Source organism: Cottoperca gobio, chromosome 4, assembly GCF_900634415.1.
Source record: "Cottoperca gobio chromosome 4, fCotGob3.1, whole genome shotgun sequence".
NCBI classification, from domain to species: Eukaryota; Metazoa; Chordata; class Actinopteri; order Perciformes; family Bovichtidae; genus Cottoperca; species Cottoperca gobio.
The window spans coordinates 5,049,375-5,071,293 of NC_041358.1; the positions used below are offsets into that span (position 1 = coordinate 5,049,375).

Genomic DNA, 21,919 nt, shown 5'->3' on the forward strand with positions numbered 1-21,919 from the left:
CTTTTAAAATACAAATTCCAAAAGTCTTGACGTCTTCATATAGCTTGTTAATTTAGCCAAGTTAAAGTCCAAAACCCAAAGATATTTACCTAAAACTGATAAATATAACAAGTCCTCTCATTTGAGAAGCTGAAACCACAATGGGCTTCCTTACTTCAAGATTAAAGGTGCTCTGATAGGTTTCATCTAAACCAGGGGTCACTAACAGGAGGACCGCGGTCCGAGTCTGGACCCAGACGCCGACCTATACGAACCGGTATTTCTATTTTAATGGCGCATTTTATTTCATTTATTTTTAGCTTTGCGCATTCGCTCCGCTCTGTTTCACAAAGGGCGGCGCTTCGCACACACCTACACACACAAACGGAGCTTCCGACAGCACCCCCCCTCGCACGGACCTCGCCCGGTTAGGGTCTTCAGATTTATTTTTATTTTTCACTCGTATTGCAACAGCTGTCATAAATTGAAAACTGGAAAAGCATATCAGTATGAACAAGTTTAATTGACTCTAAGACAATATATTGACATGATCATGAGTAAAACTTATGTTCTGTACAGTAGACATGCACTCACTGGGATTGAGTCACACACTGTGGGGGGTTTAATAATAATAATAATAATAATATTAATAAATTGTATTTATAAAGCGCCTTTCAAAGCTAAAAGCAATCTCAAGGTTTGCATTGCAGAAATATTTTTCTCACCATGTATTCATCCCACTGTCAAACAATTTACAAAAAAGACAAGACACTAGACCGAGGAGGTTCAAAGCAATTTAAATAAATGTCTTTACAATTTAGTAAATTAATAAAGTGTGTCTCAATGTGCTGTCTTGTTTTCAGGAAGCTGGCCGTGTTTGATACGTGGAGCAGATTAGTGGTCCATGTGGCGATGGACAACACTGTGGTCATCGAGGACATCAGTGAGTTTAGAGTGTTTTTTTCCTGTTATCATTCGTTTACATAAGCAGTTTAAATGCCACTCCAGAACTTGTACTTCAGGTTAAATTAAATTGTAGCTGCTCCATCAAATCTCACTTGGTATGAACACACCATAAAGCAGGTCTGTAACTCTACCGCAAAATCTAAGGCTAATCCGGTACTGTGATGTTTTTCTTAACATGCCACATGCATTTTTCTTTTTTTGCAGCATAGACAATAGTAACTTTGTGGATTTTTTTGTGTGATATTTCTTTCACTGTAGAGCGTCTCTGTATGCCCTGGCTGGATAGTGAAGGAGCCTGCTGTGAACCAGAGGGAGCTGGAGATCTCAATGGCTGCCTGGAGGGGGCGTGTGCCCTGGCGGAGGAGGAGACGGCTCTCTGGAAACCTCTGGTGTTGCTCATCCCCCTCAGGCTGGGCCTGAGTGATATAAATGAGGCCTACATCGAAACCCTCAAGGTAAAGTACTTCAATGTGAATATTCACATACTGTATATACTGTGTGTGTGTGTGTGTGTGTGTGTGTGTGTGTGTGTGTGTGTGTGTGTGTGTGTGTGTGTGTGTGTGTGTGTGTGTGTGTGTGTGTGTGTGTGTATTTAAGCAATAGCTCACGACAGGCCGTGGTATATGATCATTATATCACAGTTAAGGGGCGTGGTACAACCCCCTTAACTTTGATATAATAAGCATATATCACGGTCTGAAGTGAGCTATTGCTTTTATAAAACGGTTACCAAGTGTGGCAATATGAAAGAAAAATACACACTCCAATTTAAATAGTTTTTATTATTAAATAATGATGCTCAAAATAAAATAGTCCCTCCGTTGCCTTCTGCACAAAACATAGTGCGAGGTGGTTGCTATGCAACAACACTAACAGCTGCTCTTCACGTAGCTCTGCATGTCGTCTTTTAGAGGCTTTCTTCTCTGGAGATAGGCACTGATCAATCCACTCCTCCAGAGTAAAGCTTTGTAACTTTGTTTCCCTTTAACACCGAATGTGTCGGCGATTGCAAGCAAAGTTTTGGATTACCGTAATTATGTCATAGTTTGTGCAATCGAAAAGATTTCAACGGTTTCTGAAAGCTGAGACTCTGCGCTTTACAGCATATATTGATTCATTACATTATTCAGTCACTTACTGTGTGTGTGTGTGTGTGTGTGTGTGTGAGATATAATGGCCTTTATACCCTGAAATATGAGCGTGATTTACAAAATAAGACAACTTCAACTTATGTTTGATATTTTTATGACCTCCTCTGTACTTACATAAAGTGCTTATGTAAAACATGCTTATGCTCCATCTCTTCTCCGTTCTAGTCAATACTAATTTGATGAAAATAAACACTAACATATTCAAAGGCCGTAGTTTTTGACTTTTTTGCCGTTAATTCTAGTGTGTTAACATTTATTGTTGTCGAAGTTAATTTACTCTTGTGTTGTCATGCAGCACCGACTTCAATTTAGTCCGCGCCGTCAACTGCAGTCTGACTGGAGACAAACATGCAAATATGCTTTTGTCCAGGGAACAGAATCTGGATATTGTTTTATCTGCTTCTCAATGGGTGACAATTGAAACTATTATCAAGTACACGGAATATGTGAAATGAACATCAAAATATATATACGCTGGTTTAATGGCTGTGAGGATAATGTTAAGCTTACATTTCAAAACAAAGACACTGTAGTTAACTCAGGATTTTACACTGGAATCCATAAATTACCTGGTTTTGCGTCGACCTTGTGGGGGGCCTTCTGTAGAATTGCCCACCTCGTACACCGTACAACAGTGTATTAGGGCCATTGTAGGCAAAAAAAATAAATATATATTTATATTATATATGTGCTCTTAATATTAAGAGTAATATTCAGAGAATTAAAACTCAGAAGTATAAAGTCATAAATTTGTCTGTGTGTGGCATTTTCTGTTTACCTGCAGCATCTGTAGTATGATGAGGTTAATCCAACCTCGCAAAGTCAAGCAATGTGATTCATAACAAAAAAAGAATTCTCTGAATATCACCCCCTCCCACGGCTATGTAATTACTTTTTTTTTTTTTTACCTACAATTACCCTAAGGGAAGTAAACTTACACTAATAATCAAAAAACAAGACAAATGGTACACTGGAAAATGGTCATAGTGTCATTTATGTGTTGTTTGTACTAAATGTGCTGAAAGATTTGTGAAAACAGGTACTTAAGTAACCACTGAGGCAGAGTCAGCTACAGCCTGGGTTGAGATAAACCCTCTTGTCTCTTTTCACAGCAATGCTTCATGCTGCCTCAGTCCCTGGGTGTTATTGGGGGAAAACCCAACAGTGCCCATTACTTCATTGGTTATGTCGGTATGTCTAGTCTCTGTGTTTGTGAAATAAACACTCAGCTGTGCACTGCACACTCATACTCATCATAATAATTCTACTTACAGCAAGAAAACAATCTGATTTATAAACGTGCTTCTTGTTCTTCCCCCAGGGGAGGAGCTCATCTATTTAGATCCGCACACCACGCAGCCTGCAGTGGATCCATGTGAAGATGGTCAGGTCCCTGATGAGACCTACCATTGTCAGCACCCACCCTGCCGCATGCACATCTGTGAACTGGACCCATCCATCGCAGCGGTAGGAATGCTGGGGAGGGTTTTTAATTGAACAGAGCTTTTGTATCTCAAACTTAAGCCCATTGTTAACATTTGAATAGGAGCGGGCTGAACACTTTTTAGAGTAATGTTCCGTAGTTTATTGTTTTCTGGTGTCCGCCAGGGTTTCTTCTGCAGAACAGAGGACGAGTTTGATGACTGGTGTATGCGCATAAGAAGGGTACGTTTCTGAGAACACTGCTCTTTTGTTGCTCCCTTTACTCGTCTAATAGTTAACCATTCAGCCTCACTTTTAAAAATGTTGATGTCAAAAAACTGCCATAATAATATATTAATATTATTTTCAGTTTACCAACTTCAGTCCTGATCATACCTGTCAATTTAGTTTTTTTTTTGTCAGATAAACTCCCTTTGAGGACAAATGTCTGCTTCCTAAAAGTGCTATAATAAATACTATATCTTTTTTAAATGTCCACTTTCACAGACTTACATTTTTAACAAACATCAGTCCTGATCTTCACAACCAGTTATTCATTATTTTGAACAATTTAAATTTTGCCACAAATGTAATTATTTTCTGCACACTAAATGCTATGGGGAATTATTTTACAGTCTGGGATGTTAATGATTAACAACATTGAGGTTGATGCATTTGTTTTGTCCAGGAAACCAGAGGGCAAACATGAGAAAATGCCTCAATCTGGTGGAAAATAATAAAAAGTATAATTTGTAATCCAGGGCTCTAGATTGAAAGATGTAATAGAATGCATGATGTTGTGCTGTGGGAACAAGTCATTTTTGTACTTGCACAACCAAAGGGATGAAAAAAAAAATGTGTGCATCATAAAATGATGGTCCTTCTCTTCTAGCTGTCCTGCAACAGAGGGGGCCTGCCCATGTTTGAACTAGTAGACAGTCAGCCCTCTCACATGGTCAGCGTGGATGCACTTAACCTTACTCCTGGTAAATTAAATATTATTATTTTTTGCGCTAAATATTTGAAATAATCAATGAATTTATTTTAATGGGTTTTTTTCTTCTACGTGTTGACGCTCTCTTCGCAGATTTCTCCGACTCGGACAGGTTGGAGCGGTTCTTTGATTCAGAAGATGAAGAGTTTGAGATCCTTTCCCTCTGAGGAACATTATGAACAATGATTTGCTGTTCGACAGTCTGCAAGAGATTCTGTCTCTGCATCAGAAGGGAAAGCCTGAGAGGATGAACATTAACTGGAGACCTGTTGAGTCAGTCCAGCTCCAATGGTGTAGTCAGTGTGTGTCACACAACGTTCTTCTCAACAGCCTCTGAATGCTCTCTGTATCCAACATTGAGACTGCCTGGTTGGAAGTCGTAGCAGGAGCTCAGGATAAATTCTGTATGCACATCTTCACATACATGCGTTTCCATTTGAGTCTTAACACTTTAAATGTCTATTCTGAAGTGATATGGTGCCTTTCCCTGACTCCATAGGTTAAATTGCCATAACAGTTTTATGTTGTATAGAAAACACAGCGGTTCATGAAGCCCATGGCTTACGTGGTTTGTCACTAATAACTAAAGTCTGTAACAGCCTGTAATGAAACCAAATTAAGTAAAATCTGCAGAAATGTTGCATTAATTGCTCATGCAAAGTATCCTTGCCAACTTTTAAACACATACACTAGTTCATTTGATTATTTATTTAATCAGCACAGTATATAGACAGGTGAAAAAACAATGTATGAGGATTAAAATCATTTGACAATGGTGCATCATCTCTTAAATTTCTAAGCAAGAAGTGTGTTGCAGAGTTTTTTAGTCGCTTCACCAAACAAAGTGGTTCAGTTTCACTTCCACAGCTCTCCAAGTTGCAGGTTTTGACTTGTGTTGATGGTATTTAGACTGTGGGTTGTGATGTTCTCGTGCACGTCCTCAACGCTCTGAGAAGCATCAATTGCCTATAACAGAACATTTAGATCACAAGATGTTTAATATTTATATTAAATGACACCTGGGAATAAATGGATGATCCAGACCCCGCCTCATACCTGCCAGTTGACGGACGGATCCTTAATCAGCTGTTCAAAGTTCTGTTGGACCGCGCTTTGGAAAACACTGGTCTCATATCTCTCTTCTCCAAACTGACTTCTGAGAGCAGCCTCGGCCGGACTGAGCCGTAGGAACATAACGATGTCCGGCTTTGGCAGTCCCACGTCAGGTTTCATACACCAGTCCAGACAGAAACCCTGATGCAGAACAACATGTCAAACTATCTGTTGCTCCTCTCAAATAGAATCATGCTGTCTGGAGGCAGAGGTAGAAGGGCTGAGAGCAGACTCACCGGCTTTGCACTGGTGAAAGCAACTCCCGAGAACGCGTACCTATCTACGACCAGAGTGGTGCCTTGCTCCAGCTTCTTCTTCATTAAAGGCCTGTGGTCACAAGACAAGAACATGTAGGCTATGATGTATATACACTGTGTGCACAATTATTAGGCACTGAATTGAGGATTCATTTGATTATTGAACAACTCCAGTGCTCTCGGTCAATCCATAATGTCAATAAACCTCAAACCTGAATATTTAAGAAAGTAAAAGTGAGGTTCTGGCTTGTTTAGGAGAATATCTGTGTGTGCACAATTATTGGGCAACTATTAGTGTGCATAGTTATTATGCAACTAAATGATAAACTAAAGTTTTCCCATCTCACTTGTTTATTTTCATCTGTTAAAGTGAGAATAATAAACAAACAACTCAAAACTTTAACTTTTCTGACATTTCAAAAAGAAATCAATGACCAATATAGCCACAAGCCCTCCATTCATGGAGTCTGTCAACGTTTTGTGCAGCAGCAGCCACAGCCTCCCGCACACTGTTCGAGAGGTGGACTGCTTTCCTTCACCGTAGATCTCCCGTTTAAGGGCCCACAAGTTCTCAACAGGGTTTAGGTCAGGTGAGGAAGGGGCCATGTCCATATTCTTTCATCTTTAAGGCCTTTACTGACTAGCCCCGCAGTGGAGGACTTCGATGTGATGGAGCATCGTTCTGCATAAAAACAATGGTCTTCTTGAGAGATGCAGACGTGTTCCTGCACCACTGCTTTAGGAAAGTGTCTTCTAAAAACTGACAGTAGGTTTGGGAGTTGATTTTGAGTCCATCGTCTTCACGAAAAGGTCCAACTAGCACATCTGTAATAATACCAGCCGATAGCAGTACCCCACCTCCACCTTGCTGATGTCTGAGTCGAAGTGGAGCTCCGTGCCCGTTACTGATCCAGCCACGGGCCCATCCATCTGGTCCGTCAAGAGTCACTCATCTCATCGGTCCAGAGAACCTTTGATCTGTCTTCAGATATTTCTTGGCCCAGTCTTGACGTTTCATGCGTCTTGTTCAGTGGTGGTCGGGTTTCAGCCCCCTCACCTTGGCCATGTCTCTGAGCACTGAACAGCTTGTACTTCTGGACGCTCCAGGTAGGCTGCAGTTCTGGAATATGACAGCACTGGAGGATGATGGCTTCCTGGTAGCTTCACGTTTGATTCTTCTCAAATCTTTGGCAGTTCATTTGTGTCTTTTTTCTCAACACGTTTCCCTGTTGACTATTCGCAACAAAACGTTTGATGGTTCTGTGATCACGCTCCTAATATCTTAACAATTTCAGTGCTGCATCCCTCTGATAGACTTTACAATTTTTGACATTTCAGAGTCAGTTAAATCTTTTTTGGCCTGAGGAAAAGAAGCTGCCTAATAATTATGCACACCTTGATATAGGGTGTGACCTCCTTAGGCCACACCCTCCCTGATTACACATCACCTGATTAAAACATCACCTTAAATCCAATACGCATTCAAGTTTATACAGCTTGGAGTTGGAAAATATGTATAAAAATGATGATGTGGTCAAAATACTCAGTTGCCTAATAATTGTGCACACAGTGTAGGCTAGAGGGTAACTTGTTATAGCCAATAACACAATATTAAGCATTTTCAGGATTAGAGTTTGCATCAATAAAATAGGCAACTTCACAGATGGCAGGTTAAGTGCATTTTTAAAGGATAAAGAGAGTGATCTTCTGCGTTTGTTAGCGTCAATGAATACCAGGAAAAGACTGAAATCATCAATGTGTTAGTCTGTCACTTCCCTACCCTGTCTGTGGCTTTAAGCCCCAAACCCATTAATTCCTACTGAAGACTGAATCGTTAACTTTTCAAAATGTTATCCAAACTGCTGGCGTAAATAGTGCTTTTGTTGGGGACCATTTTTAGCCAGGAATTAAGACATTTATTGATTTGATGAGTATTTATCATCAGGATGCTGCGACAAGGACAGTGCTGTGCTTATGGTAATGAAGGAACATGTCACCCAGTGCAACAGCGGCTCATTGATGGGTTTTCGTGAGTTTCTTTTTACAACAATGGACTATATGGCACAAAGGAAGCTTTGACAATACTTGTTAGTAGTACTGTAAGATCAATTCGTTGTCGGTTTAGGTCCTTTAATTTGTTGACGATACGAATATGAAATATCACCCAACTTATGGCGTAACAGTAAACTTTGTCATTGAAAACAAAACCTGAACTGAAAACTGAAACATTGGTTGTGAAATACAGTGACATCTTATACAACATTATAAAAAGGTTCGTTTTAATAAGGACTTTATCCTCAATAGTTTTCAGGGACATTGTTTCTGGTAAGACAAGCGTCTTGAAATTAAACTTTTTAATTATCTAGATGTCTACAGTCTAAACTAAAGCCTACAAACTGGACTTACAAATGAAAACATGTCTTTTTGTAATTTGAGTGAACTGACCATTTCAAGTTGTGAATGCGTCTTCACGGTGAGTACCCGTCTTATTTTGTAGACTTTCTTACAGCCCACATTAAGCACCAGCGAGCCAGCAGCGCTCACAATACCTCCGCGCATCTCCTGCTATGACGCGTCTAAAGGTCTGCGTGAAAGGGGTCAATTGTTTACGTAAACTCTACTTCGACTTACACCAGTTCCCAGCGGTTTGCAGAGAACAGCAGGTGCACCGTGTGGTCCTCCAAATCACTTTTCTTCTCCAGGTAAGCGCTTATCAGCTGTCCAATTGTCGTGGTCCTGTCTGACCCCAAGAAATCACATCACGTCACATGATATTAACGTTAACAAGTAGTTAAACGTTACATTTGCACTGCACACCTGCACTGGGACTGGATGAAACACCCAAACCACACACGTCAACATTAAGCCCTGACAAACAGCAGCATGCCTCACCGGGGAATCTAATCATCTCTGCGGGTCGGCCGCTCTGTTGCAGCGCCTCAACCAGTTTCTTGCACTGCGTAGTTTTCCCGGCCTTGTCCACTCCCTCCATCACAATGAGCGCTCCTCTTTTACACGCCATTACTGCCGACTGTTTTCAGCGCTGTCCTGTGGTTCACCAACAAACTTCTGAGCTAATCTTCAAATGGAGGGGAAGGTTCCGTATCCGGTGCTGATGCACTTCCGGTTCCGGTTTTAAACAACTTTATTTAAATAGAAGAAAAAGGGCCATACGCCTACATATAGCACCTCCAGAATAATAACGTTATTTGGAAACATTATTAAAGAATAGATTAGATTAATAATTATTTTTTTAAATAATGCTAATTTATTAATTTTATATAGATTATTTCCATGTATAAGATTTGATTGCACATATAACATATACACTGTTTACATCTAAATATTCACATGATAAATAAATCCACAATGTACAGGAATTACAGCACTAAGGTACTGATATTCTTTTATTTTTAAGTAGTATTTATGGAGTCATTTTAGAAGCACCTCTATCCCCTTTTTATTTTGCAAGTTTTGATTAAAATCTTTTTCCGATGTATATTTTCAACAACAGCCCGTGTGACATACAAGATATAACTTGTGATGTCTTGTGGTGTTGAAGTCCACCATGACAAATCTCACTGATGTAAAGATAATATTACATAGGAAAGAGAGCATACTATAAGATAAACTTTATTGTATGTTACAAAGCAACAGAAATTATCATTTGACAGGGCTCAATATCAAACAAACAAACAAAATTCACACACATACACACACACACACACACACACACACACACACACACACACACACACAATATGGTCTCTCTAAAGCTGTGGAATATATGTGGAATACTATTATGTCAAATGATTTGTTAACACATTAATTAAAAATAATAGATTAAGTATTAGATCACAGCCCATTTCCACCAATGTGATGAAAGAAACATATCCTGCAAGTCATTAAAATTAGAAATGATCTCAAACTAAGATACTATGTCATTATTTCTAGAAGTTTTCCATTATAATGACTTAGAGGATCTCTTTTTCTTTATTACACAGTCTCTTCCTTTATTATCTTTACAGCATCCAACAGCAGCATGTTACACTTTGCTCTTGTGGCAGTGTTTCAGAGCGTCTTTCAGGGCCGCCAGCACCATGTCAACATTGGCCTTGCTGCTGTTGCATCCCATCAGTCCAACACGCAGCACCTAAAAAGACCAAAAACATCTGGGATTTAGGCTACACAGGATTTATGTGATTTTGAAGACATAGTGTATACACATAGAAACCAACTGTTATACAGAGTATTTGACAGATTATTCTCTTACCAAGCCAACTGATGGTCCAAGCCCTCCAGAAATCTCTAAATTATGTGTTTTCATAATGTAGGTTGTGATCTCTTTCCAGTCATATCCATGAGGAGCAACAATAGTGGTAACCGTAGGCAGCCTTGCTTTCTGTAACAACCATATATGTCAGAAATGCTTTATGTTCTCTATAATTTATTGGGATCATTATTCTGTTTCAATTATACGGAAAAGGATTAGGGCCACATGTGCAAAAATGTATTTGGAGTTCTGAGTTTAAAGTCAGAATTTATTTAAAACAATATATTAAACATATTTGAGTAAATTCAGAATTCAGATTTTAAACTCTCATATTGTTTACATGTGGTCCTCGTCCTTTTCTGTAAGATTCCACTACAGGTTATAATAAAAATGTAATGGTAATGTTGTAACATGAAACCTACTTTTTCTTTGACAAAAAGTTTGAGTCCCATGCTTTCTAGGCCAGCGTGGAAATACTCTGCCACTTTTTGATGTCTTTCCCATGAATTCTCCAGACCCTTAGAATAACAGAAAAGGGCATAACAACACACAGTCAAAACATTATAGAACAGCAGACTCATAAACCATATGTTCATTGTATACATATTAATATTAAGGTTACTAATCAGGGTTTAGTATGTTAGTATATTTGTGTCACTGTACAACCAGCTATCTGTACAGAACTATTGAAGCTCTGATGGATACAAAATCTAAATGTTTCATTCTAACACATCTCACCTCTTCAACAAGGACAGCCAGACTCTCTCTCAGAGAGTAAAAAGCAGTGACTGGGCCTGTGTGGTGATATCTATAGAGAAGAAACGGAAAAGACACAGCCATATTCAGAAATTGTTCAAGTATGGCTGAAAATGAGAGTACAGTTTAAATTTTAATCAGCTCCTGTCTGCAGGGTCTTACACTCTTGACGGCTTGCCATCACATCCCCAGTAGTTTGCAAGCCAATTTAAATCCAAGAAGAATGACACAGGCTTTGTTCTGCGGTTGAACATTTTCTGGCTGTGGACAGATGAAACATTAAATACATGTTTCATATATTTTAAACTATTACTTGTACAAACATTACTCACCATGCTCTCTCACTGAAAGAGATTGGTGCTGTACCCGGAGGAGCATTCAAAACCTTTTGGGAGCCAGTGTATAGGATATCTATCCCTGAAAATAACATCAACACAAAAATGGAGACATTTGTTGTTGTCAAAACAGATACTGTAACACGGTAAATGGTTTCCTCAGCTGCTCCAGAGAGACTGGAAATCTATCCGGATTTAATACTAAACCTTGCAGGTCCATGTGCAGAGGGGTCCCTCCAATGGAAGCCACAGAGTCAACGAGAAACAAGCAGTTATACCTGTAGGCACAAGTCAAAACCAAACTATTATCCTGCCCTTATAATTATTATTAGATGGGATGATGACAGAGGAATGAGGGTGCATCTTACTTATGGCACAGCGGTCCAATGCCATCTAAAGGATGCAAGACTCCTGTAGAAGATTCCCCATGTGCAAGGAAGAACAGCGCTGGCCGGTGTTTTGATAAGGCCTGTGATGAGATAACAGTGTGATCTCACAGACTATATCTTTGATGGAATTAATTTGAGTAACCTGATAACTGGAGCGTCAGTGATACCTGTTCAATTTCTGCATTAGTGAAGAAACCACCAGGGGGCGCCACAATGGTATTTACTCTGGCACCTGTTGGGTTAACACATATGAAACACACATGATGGTTGAATCACCTCAGAATCATTTTCATTCCATCAATTACTGCTGATTTTAGAGGATAACAGTGGCAATATTATTTATTTATTATTATTATCAACAAATCCCATAAAAATACAATAGTGTCCCGCTGCAGAGCTTCAGGCCCATGGTGAAAAATTGTGTGTTTATCGCACTACCTTATCAATAAATAATGTTTACATGCCGCTGTGTTATATTGCGCTGTGTATTGTTTTGTCGTGCTTATTGTTAATAAATAGTCGCCTACTCAGCGTCTATTTAGTATATTCTATCACATTCACGCCAAATAACCTCCACCACCTAACCCTAACCCAATAACCCCAAGGTAAGCAATACATCCTAAATATTTCAATATAACTGTTACTTATACAGTTAGGTAACATATTGTTAATTGCTTTTACTAACTTAGCAAACTCATAAGGTTAGTAGAAGTTATTTGTTGTTTAACGTCACGTTACCTAAATGTAGAAATTACAGTTATATCCACATTTTAAGCTTGTTTTGTTTACCTTGGTGTTATTGGCGCAGGTTGTGTGATTTATTCAAACTAATGAACACATGCTATTGTATTCTGATGATCATTTCTGGCGTACACAATTTCAAGCGTCACTTCCTTCTCCAAGCTCAGGACCCGACGGAGGAGATGGACCCGGTTGACATGTTCCTTCATTATGATGAACATGGGCACTGTAGTTTATTTGAGTCAATCCTGCATACATCAACCTGCTGCTGTAAATACTAGCGCATCAAATGTGTATTAATCCGCCGCTGAAAATAGTTCCCAGAAAATGCACCGTTTGCTCTGGTTTAGGTGTTGTTTGCTAAAAACTACAGGGCCCAGCTATTTTAGAAAATAACTGAGCTGTTTTCAAACAACACTATGTAATTACATTCTGCTTTTTAAGAATGTTCATCTTCAACAGGAAAGTCTGTAATGCATTGTCAGTTTTGGTCTTTTCATACAATTGACAGAAATAAATACAGAATGCCGAAAGCCTTACCTATCCTCTCAGCCATATCTGCTGCTCGCTCTCCCCATATGCCGTTGACTGCAGTCAGTACGCTCTCTCCTGACTCCACTATGTTGAAGATGGCACACTCCATAGCAGTGTGGCCGGTGCCACTCACAGCTAAAGTCATGCTGTTCTGAGTCTGGAACATGTACTGGATTCCACTTTTGATGTCACTCATTATCTATAACATAAAACAAACATATATCTGTCAAAAAGTATTTTCTCAAGAATACTAACCTGTTGCCTTCAATGAGTGTCTCTCTTTCTCTCCTTCACACACACTCTCTCTCTCTCTCTCTCTCTCTCTCTCTCTCTCTCTCTCTCTCTCTCTTCACACACACACAAACACACACACACACACACACACACACACACACACACACACACACACACACACACACACACACACACTTGGCTTCCTACACTTGTGAGGACGCTTACTGACATAATGCAGTAAGACATAAGACATAGTCGCAACTAAATACCCCTAACCCTAACCTTAACCTAAGTATATCCTTTATACCAATTACCAATCTTCATTTGAAGTCATTTGAAGTAGTAAAGATCGGCCCAAATGTCCTCACAATGCCTTCACTAAAATGGTTCAAATCTGAAACTGGTCCTCATGAAGACACGAGTACACATCCAAAGTTTGTTGAGTAAAGACTTTTAACCAGTGAAAGATGTACTTTGATCCTTTACTTGAGTTCAAGTAGCAATAGGATCCTGCTGTTCAAAATGTACTTAAGTAAAAGTATTGAAATATTGTTATAAAAATATACTTGCAGTATAATAAATAGTACTCATTATGCAGAATGACCCCTTTCAGAGTGTTGTATTATTATTATTATTATTATTATTATTATTATTATTATTATTATTATTATTATTGTTATTATTATTATTATTATTATTTTTATTTATTTTTTTAGTATGATATTACATGTTCATTACTGATGCATTAAAATGTAAGGATTTTAGCATTTTAATGTTGCAGCTGGGTGGAGCTAATTGCTTATATTGCAATGGATTGTTAAATCTATAAAAATGCATAATATTTTATGTGTGTTTTGTATGTAAAATCTTAATCTACCGAGTGTCTAAAGCTGTTAAATAAATGTGAAGGAGTAAGAAGTACAATATTTCTGTCTGAAATGTTGTGAAGTAGAAGTATAAAGTAATATGAAATGGAAATACTCATTAAAGTACAAGCACATTATAATTATACGTATAATAGTACAGTATATGAGTAAATGTACTTATGTGAGGAAATGTGATAAATGCTACATACAGAGAGATTTGAAACATAATCATTCCCACACTTCTCCATTACAATATGGATAGTGTAAATACTTCTTAGCTTTTAAACCGTATATCTTTACACTGTTGGGTGTTTACAGTAGTCTGCTAATAATAGTTATTGTTTTTCCTCTGATGCCTCTCTTCCTTGATAGGCTTCACCATGTTAAACCCTCTGTGTTACCTCAAATATCTCTGGATGCATGTGTCCAATGACAGGATTGGCCCCGGCATTCAAGATTCGTGGAGGAACGTTGGAAGGTCCTGGCCCAAACATGTGCCGATAAGGAACCGTCAAAGGTTTCTGCAGGCATTCTGGTGGAGGTACGGAGACTGACGACATGTTCCCAGCAGTGAGACGAGCCCAGTGAAACCACAAAAAGCCGTGAAAGCAGGTGAGGTGAAGCCTGAGCTGAGCACACCCCTCTGTCTGACCAGTGAGGTCCTCCGGTCAGGGTTCTGTCACAACATGTTCTGCTTTTATCTCTGGCTTCTTTTGTCAACACTTGTTGCTTTCTATGACCAATGAGCTCAGGTAGCTGGATACTTTCCCATTTTAAAGATAAGGAAGTCACCCAACATGTCCTCAAATGTTAATCATTGACGACAGACTCTCCAGACTAGTGTCAGGCTGCTATGCTATTGCCTGTAAACAGGATGACATGTGTCTGATATGTTTAAGTGTAAAGGCTCTTGGTAGACTATAGTTTAAATATGTTTATGAATAGTTAGTTTGTAAGATTCATAGATGTGACTCTTAAATATGTGGACAGTATAAGCTCAAACGATGTTGGAAGGTCTCCAAAAGTCTTGTAAAAGTGAACTAGATTAATTTATTTTCAATAGTTAATTTGGTTTAGTATTTTGGCAGAATCTTTGCCTTTGGTGATAAAAAGAGAAACAATGTATACATGTATAAATAAGGCTTATGTTATCAATTGTGTAGCCACCCAAAAAATGCAGAAGAGTTAAACGTTTCTTTTTAAGTAGTTTCATTACATTGCACTCGGTTTGATACACATCCATATCTAAGGACAGTGTTGACTAAATGTGTTTGTATGTCACATTGTTAGTCTTGAGCTTAAGAGCTTTACTTAATCTTTAGCAGAGGCTGATATAATGTATATCTACAGGAATAATGTGTTGCAATGCTAACTCCATTTAAAGTGAGCTTTTATTCAAATTGGACAGTACGGCTATGAATCATAAATCATAAATCATATTGAGGTTTGCAGATGCAAACAGATTGTTTGGGCTGTGTGATTTGCGAGTCCTATTTTCTTTTGTATTGTACACACCTTGATGATTTAAGAGAATGAATGTTGTGACAAAACCTTCAACATTTGAAGTGATTGTTTAATTGTGTCGCTGACTCTCAAAGTTGTTTGCGTTTATTCTAAGATATTTTTATTAAGCAAGTATTTTATTATGATTATTATTAAATTTAGGTTGATTTGGCCCTTTCATCAAATTTCTGACACTATTATAAGGTTATAAAAAGTGTTAACTATCTGTTAAACCAGCAAGTGTTCCCAGCTTTATTACAAATGCAAATTGTGATGTAAAAATGTTCAGATAATTAAATGAAGAGCAGATTTCGTCAACGCAATAACTCGGATATGTTGAGGTTTATTACAGCTTGTTGTTATGATGCTTCACAGTTGATCTGTCCTCTGAGGGATGAGGAGATGCTTCCCCAGAGGCTTGGGGCAGAAGGAGCCATCTCTGTACACCAGCTGCCCCCTCACGATGGTGGCACACACCACGCCTTGCAGTGTGAGGCCGAGGTAAGGAGTTATCTGCACACACACGATCATAAGCACAGTTATATAGTTATATAGAAAACGTGTTTCTTACATTAAGCCATTTGTTCATTTAATGTGGTGTACCTTGTTTTTGTGATGTATGCTTGCTTCTTTAATCTGTGAAGCATGACAGAAAATGAAATTAATACAATGAAAGTACAGTATGTAGCTTTTCTTTGTCCTAAATATGTTAGAAGATATCCGGTGGGTCCCTTTCTAAAGATTCCAAGATCTAGACTGTTTATGTCCTTTACCTTAGCCTCATTCTTCCAATGACTCTTTATTGTCACATTTTTTAACAAATTCCAAAAATATCTGCCAAATATTAACAAACTCTGAAGCTTTCTTCCTCACTGTATAGGTACGTTTTTCAAGAGCCAAACTTGCTGCTAAATCTTTCAACCATCGGCCAATTGTTTTATTATTTTAATATCGTACCATATACTTTATTTTAAATTGTATTTTTATTAAGCTTATTTCATTGTCATTTTATTGGATTCTGTTTTTATTTGGTGTTGTGAATCACTTAATACAAATAAAATGTATTATTATAATTATACTAACTTCAAATTCCCTCTCTGGGTCCCATATGACCAAGTCAGCGTCATAGCCGGGGGCGAGACAGCCCTTCTGGTTGTCAAGACGACTCAGCTGGGCTGTTTTCCGGCTGAGGAGTCTCACCACGTCCGACAGCTGGAAGCCTCTCTTACTGGCTGAACTCCAGAACAGAGGCAGGCCTGCAAATGGTTAAAAACGGTGAAGACATTAAAACAGGCCTATGGAGAATTGAGTTGACACTATCAAATAGTTATGAGGTTTTACACAGCTTGTCTCTCCTGCATTTATTAATCCTCACAAAGTAGTTAACATTGTGGATAAGAGTCGTCCTGGTGTCAGACTTTGACCATCTCTCACAGTGTCTGAACGGTAAATGATTGTTCTGTCCTTTAAACTGGCACTCAGCTCTTGTGTACCTCCCTGTGAACTTCGCCCCGTGTGAGTGATTGTCAGAAGGATTATTGGTGGGAGGTGGAAGTGAGCGACTAATCCACCCTAAAAGAACATTTGCATTTAAATTCCCTGTAATACTGCACAGGCCATGTTTAAGTTGTACGTTTTAGCCAGTGTCTCCTTCAGCTAAACAGCAGAGAGGATTTGTCATGTAGAGACAAATCCTGGAGCTGCTCCATAGACACTGAATAATGTGAAAACTGCCATGACTCTGTGACAGCAGCCATGAAGGTTTTACAGTGATGCTGGTGCTGGTGCATTATCCCACTCACAGCAGAAAGCCCTATATGCATATATATAGATATACACTCATTAAAATGTAAATTCACAAACAGATCTGTACAGTAAGCTGTAGGTAGGGTATGTAAGTGACATCTCTCACATCACTGCTCAGTAACATGAATCATTCAGTGAATTAAATCAGTGCACTGATTACCAATTCAATCTGTATGGGACACTGATGGGTCAATGACCTTTGACATAATTTTGAGACAGAGTGTCATGTCGCATCAAACAAGTCTCAACAATGGCTATTAAGAAGTTAAACCTGCCATCAAATTGTGTAGCTTTTAACTAGCTGAATCTGCTGTTTGAGTGCAATCTGGAAACAAATTACGTTTCCATGAAACAAAAATGCTTTTGCAATTACGTTACAACACTTGGTTATCGTTGTGAATTAATGTCAATAGCATATCCAGTTTATTAGAGCTGAAAACAGCTGTCTGCTGCTGCTGGAAATGCAGTTGATGAGAGCTGTTAGAGTGAACAAAAAAAGTAAAGTTGTGGACCGTAAAAACAACGAGTTTAAAGATGCTAAAATGCTTTGGAGGTATAAAAGAGTTTTGCATTTAAATATACTGAACTAGGGAACGGGAGTACGGGGTATACAATTCAGTCTCAAATCATTGGAAAATAACAATGTTATGTTGCACTGAGTGTTACAATAGCAGTCGTGCTAGGACTACAGTTTTGATTGTTCCTCCACTGGATGAAAGATATTGTGTATAAAGTATACATAATAATAAATTATAAATACAAGTATAGGTTTTCACTAGTCTGTAGTTACCAAATTGTAGAGAAGAAATCCCCCCCCAGGCCTCAGTGAAGTCTCCATTATCCAGTTTCTTCAGATCAGGGGTGCAGGGGGAATGATCCGACACCACCATGTCAATCTGCCCAGCTTTTAGTGCGGACCATAACTGCTCCTGTTGGGACAAGATTAATAGTCTACTAGTGATCCAAGAATGACAAAGCAAGTGCAGCCCAACTTTATGTTGAGCCTCACACTGGAAATAGTCAGACTTTCCTCTTCTGTTTACCTGGTTAACAGATCCTCTGATGGGGGGGCAGCACTTGAACTGTGTGGCCCCTACAGGGATGTTTTCTGCACACAAGGTGAGATAGTGGTGGGTAGTCTCCACTGTCAAGGGCGCTCCGGCCTGCCGCGCTTCCTGGATCAATTTCAAGGGCTTTGCAGAGGACAAGTGAACTATATGGCACCGCACCCTGGAGCAGAGAGAGTTGGCTCACTGTGGCATCAATGCTGCAATTATAAACAAATTCTATCCAGAATTAAGGTGTTGTGATTATTTGTAGCCACACTGATGTTCTTACTGGTACTGGAGGCAGAGTTCTGTGACGGTGCGAATGGCCTCTGTCTCCATGACATCTGGTCTGGACTGCAGAAAGGTGGAGTACTGACAAGGGTCTAACAGGTGGTGTAGGCAGGAGTGTGGAGTTTATACAAACCAGAGCAGGGCAGAATGTCAGTATGATATCAATACTATGTTATTATGAACCCTGATTCATGAATATCATATTACATATAGATTAAATTGTTTTTCTGACTAACAACTAGCTGAGTGCTCTGCAAACAATCCCATCTTGACAAGTTTGCATTGGATTTTCTTAAGGAACACATACTTACGGAGCCACTAAGGGGGACATGGGGGAGAGAAAAAAATGAATGGGTGCGTTGTCTCACAAAACGTTTGTGTTCTCCCAGGAAATGTTTTTATTTAGGGTCACTGTGACAGATACAGTAGCTTGGAAAATAAATTGAGAGCTACCGTTTGCTCTTCTCCCGGCAAAATAATCTCCTAGCGGCTGGGAGTGAGGCAGAGGGACTGAGGTGCAAAAGATAAAGTAGTGCATGGAACAGACAGATCTATTGTACGCTGTAAATGTATTGTTACCGGCATTCTCCTCTGTTGTCTGCTGAACATCCCTCTCTGCATGAAACTAAAGGAGACAAAGCAGAAGGTATTTCAGTTACATTGATGTTCTTTATTTGGGCATGTTATGGAAGATGCTGCAAGTTGTTAGTTACCAGCAGGACACTCCCTGTGCCTTGCAGCTGCTCCATAGCTGTGTGTAGATCACAGTCAGTCACATGGGGGAACTCCTTGACCCCACTATGGATGAGGAAACACTTGAAGCCAGCAACTCCTGCCTGGATCATGGGCCGAAGTTCTTGCTATAAGGAGACGGTTTGTTTGTGTCTGGTCAGTATTCAGCACAGTATGGCTGAGAATGTGTTAATTTTTGTCCAATCTGTTCCACTGTACCTGATTGCCAGGAATCACACCTCCCCAGAAGGCTGTATCCACAAAACACTTCCCTGTCGCCTCCCGCAGCTTATCCCTGAAATTTCCAAGTGTGGTAGTTGGAGGGATGCTATTTCTGGGGGAATTTGAATTAAAAAAAGAAACAAAACTCACTACTGGCAGCTTTACATCCTAAATGTTTTTCTTCTTCTTCCAGAACCACTGTCCTTCACTGTAAGTACAAACATAAACACTGCCTAAATATGAGGTTGTCACGTGGCAATGAATGGTAAAATGGGAGAAAATGTGGTTAGCTTTTTCATCTCTTTTTTCACAAAGGAACAAATGTAACTCGCAGATACACAGTATGTACTACTATGTTAACACAACCAGGCCAATGTACTAACTTGTACTACTGCCCATTTAAAGCTTGGGTAGGTAACATTTGAGAAGTCAGCAAGAATTTTAAGTTTTAAATGATCAAATCAAAAAACCCATCCCAATGTTGCAAACTCTTTTCCATTGAAAGTAGATTTCAGCACTGGCTCCAAAAGTCGCTAAATCAAGTAAAAACACTGACAGCCGTCTCTTCAGGCTCCCGTTCAAAGCCACGCCCCCAAAATTATCACAATGAACAACGAACATGGCTATTGTTAGTACTCAAAGCTATCAAGCTAGCAGCTCGTGTGAGATTACGTGCAATGAGTGGACGGGTGTGCTCAGGTATGTTGGCAGGTAGGTAGACAAGCAGGTCGACCGTCCGACTTATTACAGTCCTGTGATGGCAACAAATACTGGATTGTTTTTCTTTTTTTTTTGTCAGAGCATTTGATTAATTGATTGCTGTCAAGAGTATTTTAACAGATATAACAAAAACCTTTTCTAAAATACATTCCCTTCCCTAGCTTTAATCTTTGCACGCTGAGAACAGTTATCTTGCAGTCTGTTTACCCTGCGACCTTTATCCTACACCAGTGACCTTCTAAGGTCAAAACAGTGGGTTTTGATAGATTTTGATAGGGGGAAGTCTCCAACTTACAGCGGCATGTCCACAATGGTTGTCACCCCTCCAGCTGCAGCAGCCCTGGTGGCGGTCCAGAAACCCTCCCAGGATGTGCGGCCTGGTTCATTCACATGAACATGGCAATCTACAATGCCTGGCATCACCACACTGTCAGCCACGTCCAACACCTGCCCTCAATGTTGGGTCACATACAAGAGAACACAAGTGCAAATACATTATTAGTAGAAAATCAATTCCTACAACCTTATAATCATAAAAGATTAATTTAACGGTCTCATTCCATCCAAGAACTGAGACCAATGATTGCCAGTTTACCTCACAGGCAACATCCACAGAAGGTTCGCTGTCTGAGAGTATTTGATGAATCTTCCCATCTTTTATTAGGATGACGGCAGGATGGACATCATCACCAAGCAGTACCCTCTTACTCCTCACAGCACTAACCGTTGATCCGAGCTCCATGTCTGTCTTTTATGAGAGTTAATGAGTAAAATAGACTCTCTTAACTCTGCTTCTACACTACAAACTTGGCAGGTCAACTGCCTAGTGCTGAAGCTCCACCCCCTGGTAAACCGTTCAAAGGATAAGCATTTGTTGACTTTTCCTGTCTGTGTGACATGCTGAATTTCAGATCCGCCCAACAGTTTATGTGATACTTCACATGTAAGGACTAGAGAACATTAATTAGATGGAGATAGGAATATAATCACATAGCAAGTGTGGAGACTATTAAAATGTGTAAGAATGGTTAGGACAGGGGATATGGCTGCAGTGTGGGGGAAGTTTTCCAAAATGGCAAAAAAATAGTATGAGGTTTAATCCTCAACCTTGTATTGACAAACTGTAATACACAGATTTTGTAACAGAATTCCGTCACAAGATTGGTGGACTCAAATGCACGACGCTGAGACAGATGCAAAGTACCAAGATGAAATACTTTACTGAAAAAACAATGTACTAAACAATAGTGTTCACAGGGAGGATTTACAAACAATCAAAGTATCAAAATAAACGATCACTCACGAGGAGAATTAATAATTAGCCTCTTACTAGGTGGCATATTTAAGAGGCACTACAGCTGTGCCCAGTCAGCTGTAGTTGGAGTTATTGCGCAATGTCGCATATTTTTAGAAAGCTTCGAATCTCATCTATTTAGTGAGATAAACTGTTTTGAGATCAAAATCACAGCAGCAGGTACAGTAGTAAAGGGTAGGAAAAAGCTGAAGAACTCGGAGCTTGAATGTCGAATCAAAACAGCAATCTCCTGATGTAATCTATATATTTATTTAACGCAATAAGTCAAACA

At 39.3% G+C, this 21,919-nt stretch overlaps 4 protein-coding genes across 7 annotated transcripts in view; 1 reads left to right on the plus strand and 3 right to left on the minus strand.

Annotated features, from left to right (window-relative positions):
• Positions 1 to 5,287, plus strand: part of atg4b (autophagy related 4B, cysteine peptidase) — a 9,511-nt gene extending 4,224 nt beyond the window's left edge. The window contains exons 7-13 of one of the 4 annotated variants that reach the window (XR_003832135.1): positions 843 to 922; positions 1,204 to 1,400; positions 3,209 to 3,287; positions 3,418 to 3,563; positions 3,719 to 3,761; positions 4,411 to 4,504; positions 4,606 to 4,649. Coding sequence is in view for 2 of the 4 variants with exons in the window: in XM_029429569.1 (XP_029285429.1) it covers positions 843 to 922; positions 1,204 to 1,400; positions 3,209 to 3,287; positions 3,418 to 3,563; positions 3,705 to 3,761; positions 4,411 to 4,504; positions 4,591 to 4,679 (742 nt within the window). In the remaining 2 variants the exon portion in view is untranslated. Of the gene's footprint in view, positions 1 to 842; positions 923 to 1,203; positions 1,401 to 3,208; positions 3,288 to 3,417; positions 3,564 to 3,704; positions 3,762 to 4,410; positions 4,505 to 4,590 lie in introns of all 4 variants that reach the window. The other 3 variants (XR_003832136.1, XM_029429569.1, XM_029429570.1) reach the window with 3 other exon arrangements.
• Positions 5,205 to 8,975, minus strand: dtymk (deoxythymidylate kinase (thymidylate kinase)). The gene is made up of 5 exons (XM_029429571.1): positions 8,775 to 8,975; positions 8,514 to 8,622; positions 5,862 to 5,952; positions 5,569 to 5,766; positions 5,205 to 5,478 (listed from the first exon to the last, which is right to left on the minus strand). Exons 1-5 carry the CDS (start codon positions 8,902 to 8,904, stop codon positions 5,368 to 5,370), a joined length of 639 nt encoding a protein of 212 aa, XP_029285431.1. The 5' UTR covers positions 8,905 to 8,975; the 3' UTR covers positions 5,205 to 5,367.
• Positions 8,976 to 9,927: 952 nt separating this feature from the next.
• agxta (alanine--glyoxylate and serine--pyruvate aminotransferase a) lies at positions 9,928 to 14,570 on the minus strand. Its single transcript, XM_029430014.1, has 11 exons — positions 14,412 to 14,570; positions 12,917 to 13,109; positions 11,803 to 11,867; positions 11,615 to 11,715; positions 11,454 to 11,524; positions 11,244 to 11,328; positions 11,074 to 11,172; positions 10,894 to 10,963; positions 10,574 to 10,673; positions 10,156 to 10,280; positions 9,928 to 10,035 (listed from the first exon to the last, which is right to left on the minus strand). Exons 1-11 carry the CDS (start codon positions 14,568 to 14,570, stop codon positions 9,928 to 9,930), a joined length of 1,176 nt encoding a protein of 391 aa, XP_029285874.1.
• Positions 14,571 to 15,859: 1,289 nt separating this feature from the next.
• LOC115007236 (allantoinase, mitochondrial) lies at positions 15,860 to 21,121 on the minus strand. The gene is made up of 11 exons (XM_029430013.1): positions 20,929 to 21,121; positions 20,629 to 20,780; positions 19,611 to 19,725; positions 19,373 to 19,519; positions 19,239 to 19,284; positions 18,658 to 18,751; positions 18,363 to 18,549; positions 18,110 to 18,248; positions 16,597 to 16,769; positions 16,117 to 16,149; positions 15,860 to 16,026 (listed from the first exon to the last, which is right to left on the minus strand). The coding sequence occupies exons 1-11, from the start codon at positions 21,073 to 21,075 to the stop codon at positions 15,883 to 15,885; spliced, it is 1,377 nt and encodes a 458-aa protein (XP_029285873.1). The 5' UTR covers positions 21,076 to 21,121; the 3' UTR covers positions 15,860 to 15,882.
• Positions 21,122 to 21,919: the final 798 nt, after the last annotated feature.

What these genes read in the sequence shown, in the direction of transcription:
- dtymk (XM_029429571.1), bottom strand. Translation starts at nt 8,904, where the DNA reads ATGGCGTGTAAAAGAGGAGCGCTCATTGTGATGGAGGGAGTGGACAAG. An exon ending in AGAGATGATTAGATTCCCCG is followed by an intron (nt 8,623 to 8,774) that starts GTGAGGCATGCT and finishes TCTTGGGGTCAG; the next exon opens with ACAGGACCACGACAATTGGA. An exon ending in CTTTCACCAGTGCAAAGCCG is followed by an intron (nt 5,767 to 5,861) that starts GTGAGTCTGCTC and finishes GTTCTGCATCAG; the next exon opens with GGTTTCTGTCTGGACTGGTG.
- agxta (XM_029430014.1), bottom strand. Translation starts at nt 14,570, where the DNA reads ATGTCGTCAGTCTCCGTACCTCCACCAGAATGCCTGCAGAAACCTTTG. An exon ending in TCTTTCAGTGAGAGAGCATG is followed by an intron (nt 11,173 to 11,243) that starts GTGAGTAATGTT and finishes ATCTGTCCACAG; the next exon opens with CCAGAAAATGTTCAACCGCA. An exon ending in TTTTGTCAAAGAAAAAGTAG is followed by an intron (nt 10,281 to 10,573) that starts GTTTCATGTTAC and finishes TGTTACAGAAAG; the next exon opens with CAAGGCTGCCTACGGTTACC.
- LOC115007236 (XM_029430013.1), bottom strand. Translation starts at nt 21,075, where the DNA reads ATGGAGCTCGGATCAACGGTTAGTGCTGTGAGGAGTAAGAGGGTACTG. An exon ending in GACAACAGAGGAGAATGCCG is followed by an intron (nt 18,752 to 19,238) that starts GTAACAATACAT and finishes ACCACCTGTTAG; the next exon opens with ACCCTTGTCAGTACTCCACC. An exon ending in GATTTCTTCTCTACAATTTG is followed by an intron (nt 16,770 to 18,109) that starts GTAACTACAGAC and finishes AACCATTTGCAG; the next exon opens with GCCTGCCTCTGTTCTGGAGT.